The following is a 14480-nucleotide window of genomic DNA, read 5'->3' on the forward strand; positions in this document are numbered from 1 at the left end:
CTGACATCTATAATATATTATAGTCATGTATCTTGAAATAAGTCTGTGTGCATAGCGAGAAAAGAGGGAGAGCGCTCGCTATAAGGGATCTTCCTACATGCAAGACCATCGTGCTTTATGCGCTATTCAGTGGACTGGTAGATATTTGGGATACAGCCTTTCCGCTTCAAGTCCCTCCCTCTTTGCCACTTCAGCCAATGAGCGCTTTTGCCCGCATCACGTGTCTGTCTGGCGGGACGTGTTCAAGGAGGCTCTGGTCACGAAGAACAGAAAAACAAGCACGTTAGCAAGTCAAGGATGGCGGCAATTATTAAATCAGAAACACGCTGACGTCGTTCGAGTGTTCTTTGGTCTGAATATAGGTTATTTATGTGCGTTACGAATGATTTGGCGACATGACACGGTGCTTTCGTAAGGTAAGGTCTGACGTTTGATTCCTTCCCGTGTTGGTCCTTGATAGCAAAACCAACACCATGTTTACTGCTGCCATCGACGGGCACGACAGCTGCACGTTACTTTTTAACACTGTCAAACTTGCTTGTGTGTGAACGGGATTTTCAGTCCAAGAAGAAGCAGCAGATTGCCGAGAAATTGTCGACATGTTTGAAGAGTTCGTGCAGGACGTTGAAGACGGTATGAGGTCTCAGCCGCGATAATGTTGGCAGTACATGGCTAGTGTTTTTTTAATGGAGTTCTTCACCCTGTCCTCCAGAACTGGGGCCATTGAATCCTGACTGGTTTGAGGAGCTCACCGCCAAAGCTGCTGAAGATAATGGGTGTGATGGGAACGAAGAAGACCACGGCACCGGAGCACCCTGTGCACAAGGAATCCACTCGGAACCGTTACTGGGAAGGCCAACGCCGGACAGCCAGATGTTTTCTACACCTAAAATCTTCAGGAGACAGACAGACGATAACTTGCACCAAGTCCAACAGACTTCTCCTTCTCAAACAGGTTCATCTAGCCTCATTTCTGACAAATTTCAATTTTCCCCGAATTAATGTGCTATCATGCCTAAATATTTAAAACCTATTTAATTATTATTATTTTTTTATCAGAAAAGTCACCATGGACGGACTCCAGCCCATGTTTTATCAGGTTTGACAAAGAAGGGTACAGGAGTCTTTAATGCAAATTTAACTGTACGTTAAAAACATATTGTAATGTGATGCTTTTTTAAATGCAGCGACCCGTTTAGTGACCTCTGCAGACCACAGGCAAAGAAGGGTCATGGTAAGGTATCTCTTTCTGTGGCTTTTTTTCTTTTTTTTTTTTTTAAATATATATTTTTGATCATTTTGTTGCCTCTTAATTGCAGAACTACCTGACACACCAGCCACCACAATGGTAAAATATATAGAATTGTGTGTGTGTGTGTATATATTAGTAGAACAGGTTAAATATGCTGGAAAAAATAATAACGTTTTTTTTTTATGCAAGGATCAGTCGGCCAAACGCATTTCTGAAAGTCTTGGTGCAGATATGAATCCCGATATCTCATGGACAAGTTCTCTCAACACACCATCACTGCTGTCACCTACTGTACTTTTGTGTAAGTACCAGTCAATGTTTTTTATAGTTGACTCTTCAGACTATTAAAATTTCAGACTAAATTTTTGTGTTTAATATTGTATTGAAAAAAAAAATAGCCAAAAAAGTGGAACAGACTCATCCAGCCAGTATAACCTCAGAGAAGCATGTTATTGTGAGTGACATTCAATGCTACTGTTATATTTTTTTATTCTTTATTCATTAATGGCCAGAACTGAATATATCATTAACATGAGTCTTGCTCTCTAGTTTGTACGCCGCCTTTTCCCATCCGTTTTAATGGACAGTGAAAGCAAAACTGAATCAAGACAAAACGACAGATCTACTGTGAAACATGATGGTAAGAGTGTTTTCCCCCCCCCCCCCCCCATTTAATAACAAGGTCAGTGCATATTACGAATAGTATGAATTTTTTATATTTCTCACTTGAATCAGAAACGTATGTAGGTGGTCTGGGAGGAGAGACTGAATGCCCTCTAAATGTCTCATTTGAAGAGATCAGGGGTGGATGGAAGCAGAAGGTACCGGCTGCCATTGAAGACGGAGAAGTCCGTAACACGGTGGAAAATGTCCTAGATGGGGCAGAGGATGTGCTTTCTTTCTTATTCAGTAACAGCAATTCCACGCTGAGAAGAGTGAGAAGCAGAGAGAGGATAAAGAGACGGAATCCACCCACTCCACCTGCAACCAGTGAAAGTCAGACAGACTTAGATGCAGCTGCTGAGGATATCCATGGTGACACTACTGTCCCTTCAAAAACCAAAAGCCCTCTGAGAGCTAAAGACTGTGGGATGACCCAGTGGTCTCCGTTAAGTATTTCTCAGATTTCAGACTCTTATGTGGGTCAGATGTCACTGAAAGAGTCTGTCCTTCTGAATGGGGTCACTGTAGAACCTACGAATGTAGGACAGAGCATGAGCTTCAGCCATGATGGACAGAAAACTTGTCCAAACACCAAACCAGAGCATATTCTCATGTCACAGGAGAGCTCACTTGCACTGTCTCTCTCCAAGAAACCAAGGAAGTTTGTGTATTCTTTACAAAAGGCTCATCCTACCAGAGAGACAGTATGTGACAACCCATCAGCTTCAACCCCTGGTAAGATTTTCCCTTATCTTTCTTAATTGGTCCAAGTGAACACGGTACATGAACCTTGTGTTGCATAATTACTCTTAAATGTTTAATCTTGGCAGAAAATAGAAAATTGCCTCACAAGAGCACACCTCTTTCAAAAGGAGTGGAACACGCTGCAGTTTCTACGGAAAAAAAAAGTAGAGAGCAAGGAGGTACATCTCAGACAGTCCCATCGCAGTACCTGAGTAGGGACCATGATGTGGACATGACGCAGCTTTGCAGGGCGTTTGCTGAAGACTTCAGCCAGGAGTCCATCTTAAAGAGGTCACTCAAAAGTTGTGAAGCTGCTGAGGATCGCGTATGTGGTGCTGTATCAAAACAGAACAAAAAAGTGGCATATGAGGCCAAAAACTGCACCATTAAAAAGGAACTTGACCTTCATAATGCTGGAAAGGGAGAGCTGACAAGTCTGCCCGAAGCAGTCGACGCAGGAGGCAAGACTGAAACGCCTAACCTTGCATCAGCTGCTTTATCTCATATCTACAGTACATCAGGATCACGCACTTTTTCAAACGGTGGCAAAGCTCCTGAGGTTCAGTCCCATTCTGGGTTTAAAACCGCAAGTGACAAGATCATACCTGTGCCCCGGGAGGCAGTGACGAGGGCGAGAGCTTCGTTAGATGAGTACGTTGGCGGCAGTGCGGTCATAGAGACTCGTGGTAAGAATGACGTAAGCAAGATCTCTGGAACCAACAGAACGGAACTCGGATTGTCAGACTGACGGAATTCCAGAAAGAAAGAACAAAACCACACCTGAGGGAGTGTCCTCATCACATTCGCCGTACGGGTGTGCTTTTAAGACCGCTTCCAATAGGAAAATTACCCTGTCCTCTGTTCACATTCAGAAGGCAAAAGAGATGTTTAAGGACCTGGAAAATGAGGACCATGTGTCACCATCTCGCTCACCGTCTTTTCTTAAACAAGACCTTGAACCCCCTTGCACCCTGACTGCGTCGCAGAGGGCAGATGTCACAGAGCTCTGCAGCCTCTTAGAAGAAGCTGGCAGCCAATTTGATTTCACGCAAGCCAAGAATGCGAAGTTTAGTTCAGAGAGCCAAGACGAATGGGACCCTGAATTTCTAGCCGACATCAATTTTGACGGACAGTTTTAGTTCCAACGTCGAGAAGCGGAGCCAAGTCAAGATGAACACTGCAGACAAACACATGTCTCTTTCAGACCACACCAGGTGAAGAGATAAAAGCTCTGATGGCTGCAGTTCATCCAGATGTTTGAGGGGATACCGGGGACGCCACAAAATCTGTGGGTTTTAAAAGCGCTCCGATGAAAGCAGTACATACTTCAGAGGAAAACGTCATGAAAGCAAGAGACATTTTCTCAGATCTGGATTGAAAAACACACAGGCGGCGCAGAAACGTTGAACACGAGGAGCGGCGCGGTGATCAAAGGTCGGGAGGCATGCAATGTCCACGACCACACTGGGTCCCCGATGGACAATTACTGTGTTGAGTTTGAGGCAGGTGGAATACAGCAAGCTCTCTACGACGAAGCTATAAACCCTGGCTTCGGGCCCGAGTCCGTCCAGAGTTGCCATGGCTTCAGCACCGCTGCGGGGAAGAAGATACGCATGTCACAGTCTGCACTTCTAAAAGCCAAACGGCTTCTGGGGGACTGTGACTTTGAAGATGCTGGCCTTGACGACCAGTCCAGAGATATGAACACATTCGTAGATGTGCCATGGTGACCAGTGCTTCTCAGGAAACCATCGACTCACTTCCTGCACCCCAAACAGATGTTTTAGGGGTCCAAAATGAACGTGGCCTTCTTACAGCAAATGGTAAAAGTCTACGGGAGGATTACTGGAAGGTTATAGTTGTCGTGACGACAGATTTGTGGGAACCTGTGCAAATAAGTTGGTTCGAGATTCGCGGCTGATCGGTGTTGAGGGATTTAAGACAGCAAGTGGCAAAGGAGTAGCTGTTTCAACAAAAGCCCTCCAGCAAGCCAAGGCTGGTTTCAAAGACTGTGGCGACTTTGGATCAGAACTGAATGTCCAACCAAGTCTTTGTGATCCTGGGATGAGGAGATGCGGTTTCACCACAGCGGGGGGTAAAGGGTGCTGGTGTCAGAAGAGGCCCTGATGAAAGCAAGGAGCCTGATGAGTGAAGTCGGTGACCATGACTCCATTTGCTCTGGTCCGTTTTTGAGCGGGGGCTTCCCTTCAGCTCAGACGAATCGGAGCAAAGCGAGCGCAAGTGCAAGGTCCAACACAGACGCCTGCAGGAAGCGGGAGGCTTCGTCTGGAGAAAATGGGGAACGAGCTCTGAAAGGGGCAAGTAGCAGTTCTGAAACGGGCCGTGCTGGACAAGGAAAGAGCTGTGGCTTCAGCACTGCGAGCGGAAAGAGGGTGTCCGTATCCGAATCGGCGCTGCAGAAGGCCAGGACTCTTCTGGATGAATGTAGGTTCGACAAAGAACAGAATATGCTCGAGAGAGGATTTGGTTTCTCCACAGCCAGCGCTAAAGAGGTGTTCGTCTCAGAGGAGGCAAAAGGTGTTTTTGATGATTCGGTTGAACCTGATGCCCAGAAAAGCCAGGATCCAAGCAGAAAACATCTGGCCTATAGACCTGAATTGAGCAGTTTTGGATACGGCACAGTGAGTGGGAAAGGTGTCCCTGTATCCAAGGAGGCTTTGCAGAATGCTGTTGACAAGTTTATGGACTGCAGCGATGAACCTCTTCTCAAGATGCCTAAAAATGAGGCTCATGAGAGTGTCAAGCCAGGACTACCATCCAATCAACATGAAGGACCTGGAGCTGTCTTACAAGAGACAAAGAGAGCAAAGACTTTATTTCCATCCGGATCATTTCAAGGTGAATCGTCTCTGAATGACTTTAAAGCTCTTGGTCTGAGTGGGTGCACCATCACCCAACAGAAGTACCTTCAGCAGGAAGCCATGGCATGTACCAAAGCCCTGCTGGAGGATGAAGACCTTCATGAGCTCTGCGAGGGTCACGTCTGATGAAAGTCCCATGAACAAGGATGCTGTAATGAAGAGGGGACAAGGGAAATGGATTTTAAGTGACAGTAAGTAGTCTACATGGTATTCACTCTTGGTTGTTGTTTTTTTTTTCCCCCTCATTGGATTGTTCAGAAACATTCTTGAACTTTGTCAGACCACCCGCCTCTAAAACGACGTCTCCTGGCAGAATTTGACAGGACCACGGATTCTTCAGAAAGACGTGCTCTCAACCCAGCAAAACCTGTCCCAGTGGTCAGTTGGAATTTGCATAGAATTCAGTCAGATTCATTTCAAATGTACCCGAAGCAAGTAGTTTTTTTTTTACTTTTATCAGGTGTGATGCAAGACAGGAGAGTCTTCAGGCACAAAGTGCCGCTGCAACCAAACATCACGCACCCGAACAGGTAGGACTGGACTTGAATTCAGCATAAAAAATGTATTTCACATAACGTACTGTTTCCGTCCGACCTGTAGGACTGTGCCGGCACGCGTGATTGATAAATCGCTGTCTGCTGCCCCTGAGGCAAAATCGAGGCCAGGCAAGCCCGTCTACGCCACGAATGCCAGTGTTTGTGCCCCCTTTTCACAAGCATTCAAAGACCGGTGCCCAGATGGACCGTCCCAAACAGGAAACGCGGAGAGCGGCCAGTTATTTGTTCCTCCATTCAAAAAGAATCCAGCTGAGCGTCCATTAAACCAGCGCGACTGTAACTCAAAAACTTGTACGGATGCAAGCTCTTCCTTCCCTGCTGTTAATGACGAGATAGTCCCTCGAACCAGTGAGGGTTCCGAACTGCAGGTTTTGAGCGGCTCGGATGACAAGAGCGTCGTAATGAGTCCTGAGTCTCCCAGACAATCCGGTAGGAATCGGATGAATTCTGAAAATACCTGGCATCACAACTTCCAACCGTACAGGTCATTTTAATAGCTTCTGTTTACAGCTTCTGAGGATGTTGTGCAGCTGGCCAGAGACCTCCAGGACATGCGAATAAGAAAGAAGAACCGACAGACTGTCAGACCTCTACCAGGAAGCCTCTTTCTCGCTAAAACACCTGGGCTGGCCCGGGTGTCATTGTTGGACGCCGTCGGGCATAAGTGCCCGGCCCAGTACACAGAGGAAGATGTATGTAGTGTTATTAGTAAATAGAAGTTTTTCTTTCTCGTTTTAAGGCATTGAAATAGTCTGTACAGGCCGGCCAGTATTTTGAACCTTCTCTGTTTTCAGTTGTATAAGTACGGCGTGCACCGCCACGTTTCCAGAATCACCTCTTCAAATGCTGAGCACTTCCGCTTTCGGTGTGACGACTTCTTCAAAGCCGAGCTGTTTGCCGAGACTGGGTCCATTCAGCTGGCAGATGGAGGCTGGCTGGTCCCGGACGTCAACAAAACTGTGGGCAAAGAAGAATTCTACAGGTACTCTACAGTTTAGAAAGCCGAGCTGGGAAATCAGCCTTCTGTTTAACTCCATCGTGCCACGATTGCCCATTCAGAGCACTGTGTGACACGCCTGGCGTTGACCCTAAGCTGATCAGTGATGTCTGGGTTCACAACCACTACCGCTGGATCGTGTGGAAAAGGGCATCGATGGAAAGAGCCTTTCCCATGGAGATGGGCAGCCTTTGTCTGACTCCAGAGCAGGTGCTCCTGCAGCTCAAGTACAGGTACCAGAGCCATTCGGCATGCAAATGTTTAATGAGATTAATTAATAATTGATAATGATAATAATTTTTTTTAATAATGCATGAATAAATGTGTTTAATTCACTTTTTGCCACTTGTGTGCAAGGTATGATGTGGAGATTGACAACAGTAAGAGACCGGCTCTGAGGAAGATCATGGAGAGAGATGATACCCCGGCCAAGACTCTGGTGCTGTGTGTGTGTGGCATTGTCTCGGAGGGCTGTGGTGTATCAGAACGGAACACTGATCCCAGGACGCAGTCTGCGGCAGGGGTCATCTGGCTCACTGACGGCTGGTACGCTATCAGAGGTCTCCTGGACACGCCCCTTACCGCCGCGCTGAGCAAGGGCCGTCTGCCGGTCGGGGGGAAGTTGGTGATCCATGGAGCAGAGTTGGTGGGGTCTCACGAGGCCTGTTCTCCACTGGAGGCGCCAGATTCCCTAATGCTGAAGGTGATGATACGCATGCAATTATTAAGTCGTGTGGCAATTTTTTAATTTTTTTTTTTTTAATGCTGTTTACGTATCCAGATATCAGCAAACGGCACAAGGCATGCCCGGTGGGACAGCAAGCTGGGGTTTTACCGTGACCCCCGGCCCTTCCAACTCCCGCTGTCCACCCTGTATAGTAATGGGGGTCCGGTGGGCTGTGTGGACATCCTCGTGCTAAGAAGCTACCCTACCCAGGTCCATTAGGCCTCCACATGCATGATCTTCCACTCCCTGTGGGTTTGTAGCAGTAAAGTAAAAGAATATATATTTGTTTTTTTTTCCTTTGAACAGTGGATGGAAAAGACGCCAAACGGGACCTTTATTTTCCGTAACGAACGTGCAGAGGAGAAAGAGGTCAGGAGGCATGAGGATAAAAAGCACAAAGTGATGGAAGTACTTTTTGCGCAGGTTCAAGAGCAGTTTGAGAAAAAAGAAAGCGGTATGTGTAAACTTCTGTAACGTCTGCACCGCTGTTGGGTTTCAGTAGCTCAAGGCAGAGCTGTTTTTCAGGGAAGGCCAAGTCGAGTGGCCCCAGGAGGAGTCTCAGCCGGCGCGAGATTGAAAGCCTGCAGGATGGCGAGGAGCTGCATGAGGCCACGGAGGGCGACCCGGTTAACACCGAGGTACGAATTCAAAGCCAAACGCGTCGTAGCTGCGTGCGTCCCTGGGGTTAGGATCTCATAAAATTTAACGCCCGGATTACGGGTTTTGTTTTGGGTGCACTTCATCAATCTTATTCGAGTCAATCTTATTATTATTACCACAAATAAACTCATTTTATTACTACTGTCGCAGATTATTAAGAAATGTGAATCCAATATGAATAGATTTTTTTGGGGGGGATTTTTCAGTGGGTAGAGGGGAAAGTGTATTAACATTTGAAGGTTATTTATTTTCTGTAGGCTCGTCTGAGCGAGCAGCAGCTAGCGGCCCTGGCAAACTACCGGCGCTCTCTGGAAGAGAGAAAGCAGGCTCGGCTCCAGGAACTCTTCAGGCAAGCACTGATGGACGCCCAAGATGGTGAAGGCAGCTGCCCCAACAGAGAGGTCAACCCTGTTTGGAAGCTGTGCGTCTGTGACTGTGGAGACGCCCAGAGCAACAGTGGTAAACGTACTGTTCTCGTTGTTGACGTATTCATTTTTTTTTAAACAATAAGAAATATGCATATTTTATCCTCAGTGTACATTTTAAACATATGGCGACCGTCATTGGAGCTGCGCTCACTGCTTAAGGAAGGCAAGAGATACAGAGCCTACCATCTGTCCACGTCGGAGGGCAGGAAACGAGCTGGTAGCGCTGCCCTCCAGCTCAGCACAACCAAAAAGACTCAGTTCCAGCACACACAGGTGCCTACTGTTCACATCTACATGAGATCTGGGATGCGTTGCAGTAAATACATGGCCATATTACGTTGTTTAAAAGTGGTCAGATGCTGCCTGAATATGATGTTAGTGGTCACAGAAATTAAGCATAATGCTTTTTAGGTTTTGCCTTGTTTCACTTCCATAGATAAATATTAATGGGAGGTTATGCTGTATAGGTATAATACGAATTAACAAACAATAAAAGTGATTAATTTAGAGCAACTCTTTATATACCTTGTCCAACCTTAAATGTGTGTTTTATATCGTTTTCTTGTAGGTGCTGCCTGAAAGGCTGCAAGAGCTTTTCACTGCACGAGTGTGTGTGTTATTTAAAGCTCTGCAGAATCCAGCCTTCTGTTCTCCTTGTTCCGAAGTCGATATTGTGGGATGTGTCATTTCCATTGTTGACCAACATGGTACACATTGCTTCTTATCTATACTTTCTACATTAATTTCTTTGGTTGTGACACTTCCTGCCCAGACAATTCCCCACTTTTGGGACTAGTAAAAGACCATCTTATCTTAGAATAACTTAATTTCTGAAAGTGACCCATGCTCTTCACACAGGTCCATCACCAGTGCTGTATCTGGCTGATGAGAAGATGGACTTTGTGTCTGTTCGCTGCTGCAGCACTTTGCCCCACCTTGCTGTTGAGGACATGGTGAAGCCCCAGGTCATGTTGGCTTTAAAGAATGCGCAGATCAGACGGGTCTCAGCACCCATACCGGCACTGTATGCTGGAGACCTCACTCTGTTTTCTGCAAACTCCAAGGACACGCATCTTCAGGAAAGGCTGGCCTATCTGCGGAATTTTGTCCTGGTACTGTCATTTGTTTTTTTTTCTAGTAGCATAAAAGTGTGTGTGTGCATCTGATTTCAATATTAAAAATTCCGCAGCGTCAAGAACACTTCATTAAGACCGCAGAGGAAAAGCTCTTCAGCCTGTTATCCTCAGATGGTTTAAGGTCCATGGTATCACCAAAAACACCTAGTTGGAAAGCAGAACTTAGACCATATGGAAGGCCTGATGTGAGACATTATTTCAAGTAAATAATATATATTGAGCAGTTGTATTAAATAATCAGCATGTTTTATGTGATTTTTTTTTTTTTTTTTTTTTCTATGACAGGTTACACCACAACAGCCAATGCACAACTCTGGTTTCTTGACCCCTCTCATCAAAAGAACACCTCAGTCAGGCAGCACCTCTGAAGGCAAAGACCAAAAAAGCCTGAAGAGAAAGAGAGGTCTAGAGTACCTGTCCCGTATTCCTTCCCCTCCTCCACTCAACCCACTGGGAGCACTGGCCTCTCCACGGATAAATAAGACATTTCATCCGCCTAGGAGGTCTGAGCCGGCCTGTTCTACCGCAGCCCCACGCTCTGCTGTCACCCCTCCTGTTCGGGATGAGTGGGTGAACGACGAGGAGCTGGCCATGATTGACACACAGGCTTTGTTGGATGGACTTCGTGAAAAGGACAGGTCTACGACATCCAATTAATGTGTCATTCATAAATGCTGTATATAAATGTAAAGAAGTCGCTTTTATAGTTGCTGTTTATATATATATATATATATATATGTTACAATGTAGAGAACATTGCTAAAATGTGCATTTGTTTCTTGATTGAAACCTGTTCCAGCCAGTATGCATCAATAAATATTGTAAATGAGCATTTTAAAATTGTAAAAGAGTGGAACTCTTACACCAAGCTACAGGCAAATCAAAGCATTGTAAATGTGAGTTTGTTCCCAAATAAAAATCCTCACCTTTATAATCTAAGGGACCATTTTAAATATTCATAAATAAATGCATGAATAAAATAATTTTAAGGATTCAGAAAGTTATGCACGTATTCGAGTAATTTGTTTTACTAGTTTTATTAGATTCGGGCCTTTTTTTTTTTTGACGCACCGGCCGTCTACCGACAGTAGGGGGCGATAGTGGTTTTATTTCCCCGTGGTTCGTTTTGGTTTAAGACCGAAGAAGCAGCTCGCAGCGTCGGATCAACGGTGACGTTGTTATGGCCGACATGTGTGTCCCGATCGCTACGAGATTATGGTGATCACATAGCACAGAGGCCTTCTGACCACAAGTAATGTTCCTCTCGCTTTTCGTCTTTGTGCAGAGAATAGATTTTAGAGCACAGAGGTTGGTTGCAGCCGTTACGTAGCACGGCGGCTGGATTTTATAAATCACACTTGCCAAAGCGTGACGGTTAGCCGAGCTTAGCAACATTCGCGCAAGCGGTGCGTGCGTTTTAGTAAATCTGCACAGTTTCCCGTTTCTAGATGCCACATGCTGATGCTGACGCTTCTACTAATCCACGCGACAGTGGACATGTAGAAGAGCCGCCTCTGAAAAGACGGAAACCGTCGGAATCGGAGCAGGATTTGGTCGGTGTACCGTATGCAACGAACACACGCAGCACCTACGGCAAAACACGCGAGTCGGAATGTGCTCTGACCGATCCGGGGTCCGCGGGGGCTGGAAGTGAGGGGCCGAGTCCGGTCGCCACTTCAGAAGGTCCAGGTGGAGATGGTCAGACCAAACACGCTGCACTTAAAGAGATAGGCGTCAGCAGCACGGCCTTCATTGGTCCCCTGTGTAAACCAGATCACATTGAAGATGAGTTGAGCGAGTTTTATAAAGAGCTCGAACGGATTGACGGTGAAGATGGCGTAGACAGTCGCAATGACGATGGGGACAAAAAGCTGGAATCTAGTGAGGACAGGGGACGTGTCGGTAACCAAGAGAGCGGGTCTCGCCATGGACGCCCTTCAGCTGTGGATCAGCGTAGGAACACCGGACACACGAGGCCACGTTTTCAACGTGACTCACAGTGGGGCCCGTATCCTCACCCTGGGGACCATTGGTCCTCTTTTGATGTCCCCTCACACACAAGACCTCACGGGTTTTTCTTTGACAGATATGCAAATTACGTGCCACCTCCTCCCAGGGACACACCTTTTCCCCATCAGTTTGGACCGTGGGACTTCAGTAGGGAAAGGGACATCAGGGACTGGCGACGGCTGGGAGACTACCAGTACCCACCGAGTCATGGCAGCCATAATGAAAACTACTACATGGCGGTAGATGACTTCTACCAGGGCTACTTTGATGGCTACAGAGACCCGTATGATAGTGGTTACGAAAGGCCTCAGCATGGTGGTCAGACGTGCTCTGACTGGAGCCCGAACGCTGAAGTGCCTCAGCATTATCACCGCGAATCAGGATACCGTGACGACTTCCTTTTAATCCTGATGAGAGGAGCTCCTGGGTCTGGGAAGTCGACTTTGGCCACGTGAGTTTGAAGGAGAACCCATTGTCATAGGTTTATACATGTAACTGTGAGCTGTACTAATGAAAAAAATTCTCTATTGCGCCACATCTGGTGCCGTCACAGACAACTGCTGTCCTCCGGTCCCAGCGGGCTGATCCTAAGCACGGACGACTACTTTTTCCGAGAGGACGGCTACCACTATGACCCACGCTTCCTTGGACAGGCCCATGACTGGAATCACAATCGAGGTATTACAATATGGGGCCGAATGGGACAGTGATGAAACATGAGGTCATATTTGCTGATCGCAGTCGTGTTAATTTGTTTGCAAAAGTTTTGAGAATGACATAAATACTGGGGCAGTGGTGACCTAGCGGTTAAGGAAGCGGCCCCGTATTCAGGAGGTTGCCGGTTCGAATCCCGATCCGCCGATCCCCGCACACTGCTCCCCGGGCGCCAGCAGAGGACACATTTAGTTGTGTCACCATGTGCTGTGCTGCAGTGTATCACAATGACAATGACTTCACTTCACTTTTTTGCTGCTCCAGTGTTTTTAGATCTTTTTTTTAATCAGTTGTTTCTGTTGTTTATTAAGTATAATTACAAACATTTTAGTATAATATAATTAAATAATACACGTATAATTTAAGGCTTTTATTGACAATTACATCAAGTTCATGCAAAGGGTCAGTATTTGCATTGTTTTTTGAAGACCTCTGCAATTTGCCCTGACATGCTCTCAATCAACTTCTGGGCCAAATCAGAGGAAATGACATTACGCCAGACCTCAGCAGCCCAATCCCTGTACTTTTTACAGAATATCAGTCTGTCCTTGATGTTTTTCTTGGAGAGAAGTGGCTTCCTTGTGGCCCTTCTTGACACCAGGCCATCCTCCATCACCCTCCTTTTTAAAGCCTCCAGTCTGCTATTCTAACTCAGTCAGCATGACAGAATGATCTCCAGCCTTGTGCTCCTCTACACTCTCACTTGTGTTAACGGGAGGATCACTGAAATGATCGCAGCAGGTCCTTTTGTGGCAGGGCTGAAATACAGTGGAAATGGGTTTTTGGATATTAACTTTGTGAAAACCAGTATTATTTTTTGTGTAATTCTCAAAGCTTTTGGCTTTTTACGTGTTTTTTTTTTTTTTTAGCACGAGAAGCAATGTGTGAAGGCCGATCCCCTGTTATTATAGACAACACCAACATTCATGCCTGGGAAATGAAGCCCTACGTTGAGACTGTGAGTACAGTATGCCCAACAGACATGGAAAATTCCAAGCTACAGGGAATATTAAAAAGTAGCTGCTGAATGTGCTCATTCGTGAATGTGATTGCTGTATTTTTGCATTTCCCAAGGCTTTAGAAACAGGATATAATGTCTGTTTCTACGAGCCAGAAACTAGCTGGAAGTGTGATCCAATTGAGTTGGAAAGGTAAGATATTTAATTATGCTTGCTGAAACATGTTAGTATATTTACATTTGAGGCATTTGGCGTATAAACTGCATACACATGAGCATGAAATATGAAGGAGGTATGGTTTTGTAATCTCATTCGTACCTTTGCTTATTAGGAGGAACACGCATGGCGTCCCCAGGGACAAAATAGCAAAAATGCTCGAGTGCTTTGAGGCGCCCATGACAGTGGACATTGTGCTGAACTCGTGTAAACCTCCTCACAAGAGCCCGGATCGTCCCCCCAGGCAGCAGGACCCGAGGTGGCAGGATTACTAAAACCGACCAAGACTGAACCACCGACCAGCTTGATAACAATACGTTTACAGTAACACACAATCGTTTGATCTCGCAGGATTTTATTATTGGTTGATTTTTTTTTTTTTTTTTCATTAAATAGCATTTTGTATTTTTCTGGATAGATTCTGTATGTGTAAAATGTAAATGTGTATATATCTATTTTTTTCTCTCTCTCTCATGGACAGTGTTTTGACGCAATAAAATTTTTACATGAATACATTTTGGAGTGTAAAACGTGG

General features: G+C 45.9%; 2 protein-coding genes across 4 annotated transcripts; both read left to right on the forward strand.

Annotated features, from left to right (window-relative positions):
- Positions 1-223: 223 nt before the first annotated feature.
- LOC114773246 (breast cancer type 2 susceptibility protein homolog) lies at positions 224-10984 on the forward strand. Its single transcript, XM_028965767.1, is given in 33 exon segments — positions 224-416; positions 562-633; positions 713-955; positions 1060-1099; positions 1188-1234; positions 1320-1348; positions 1442-1553; positions 1651-1706; positions 1802-1892; positions 1988-2650; positions 2746-3369; positions 3371-3791; positions 4074-4371; positions 4490-4757; positions 4760-5646; positions 5648-5732; positions 5822-5877; positions 5880-5919; positions 6002-6071; positions 6142-6527; positions 6609-6790; positions 6893-7080; positions 7158-7328; positions 7453-7798; positions 7877-8032; positions 8129-8276; positions 8348-8460; positions 8740-8941; positions 9017-9183; positions 9479-9617; positions 9769-10022; positions 10100-10231; positions 10332-10984. Coding segments are annotated over 32 exon segments (7020 nt in total). The 5' UTR covers positions 224-416; positions 562-599; the 3' UTR covers positions 10704-10984.
- A 202-nt stretch (positions 10985-11186) lies between these two features.
- Positions 11187-14338, forward strand: LOC114773239 (NEDD4-binding protein 2-like 2). 3 transcript variants are annotated; one of them, XM_028965758.1, is made up of 6 exons: positions 11187-11298; positions 12133-12507; positions 12610-12734; positions 13640-13728; positions 13845-13921; positions 14061-14338. In XM_028965758.1, the coding sequence occupies exons 2-6, from the start codon at positions 12290-12292 to the stop codon at positions 14218-14220; spliced, it is 669 nt and encodes a 222-aa protein (XP_028821591.1). In that variant the 5' UTR covers positions 11187-11298; positions 12133-12289; the 3' UTR covers positions 14221-14338. The 3 variants fall into 3 exon arrangements, with proteins under 3 accessions (XP_028821591.1, XP_028821590.1, XP_028821589.1); XM_028965757.1 differs by having other exon boundaries at positions 11191-11298; positions 11495-12507; XM_028965756.1 differs by having other exon boundaries at positions 11194-12507.
- Positions 14339-14480: the final 142 nt, after the last annotated feature.

Source organism: Denticeps clupeoides, unplaced genomic scaffold, assembly GCF_900700375.1.
Source record: "Denticeps clupeoides unplaced genomic scaffold, fDenClu1.1, whole genome shotgun sequence".
Taxonomy (NCBI): domain Eukaryota; kingdom Metazoa; phylum Chordata; class Actinopteri; order Clupeiformes; family Denticipitidae; genus Denticeps; species Denticeps clupeoides.

What these genes read in the sequence shown, in the direction of transcription:
- LOC114773239 (XM_028965757.1), top strand. Translation starts at nt 11,495, where the DNA reads ATGCCACATGCTGATGCTGACGCTTCTACTAATCCACGCGACAGTGGA. An exon ending in GGGAAGTCGACTTTGGCCAC is followed by an intron (nt 12,508 to 12,609) that starts GTGAGTTTGAAG and finishes GTGCCGTCACAG; the next exon opens with ACAACTGCTGTCCTCCGGTC. An exon ending in TGACTGGAATCACAATCGAG is followed by an intron (nt 12,735 to 13,639) that starts GTATTACAATAT and finishes TTTTTTTTTTAG; the next exon opens with CACGAGAAGCAATGTGTGAA.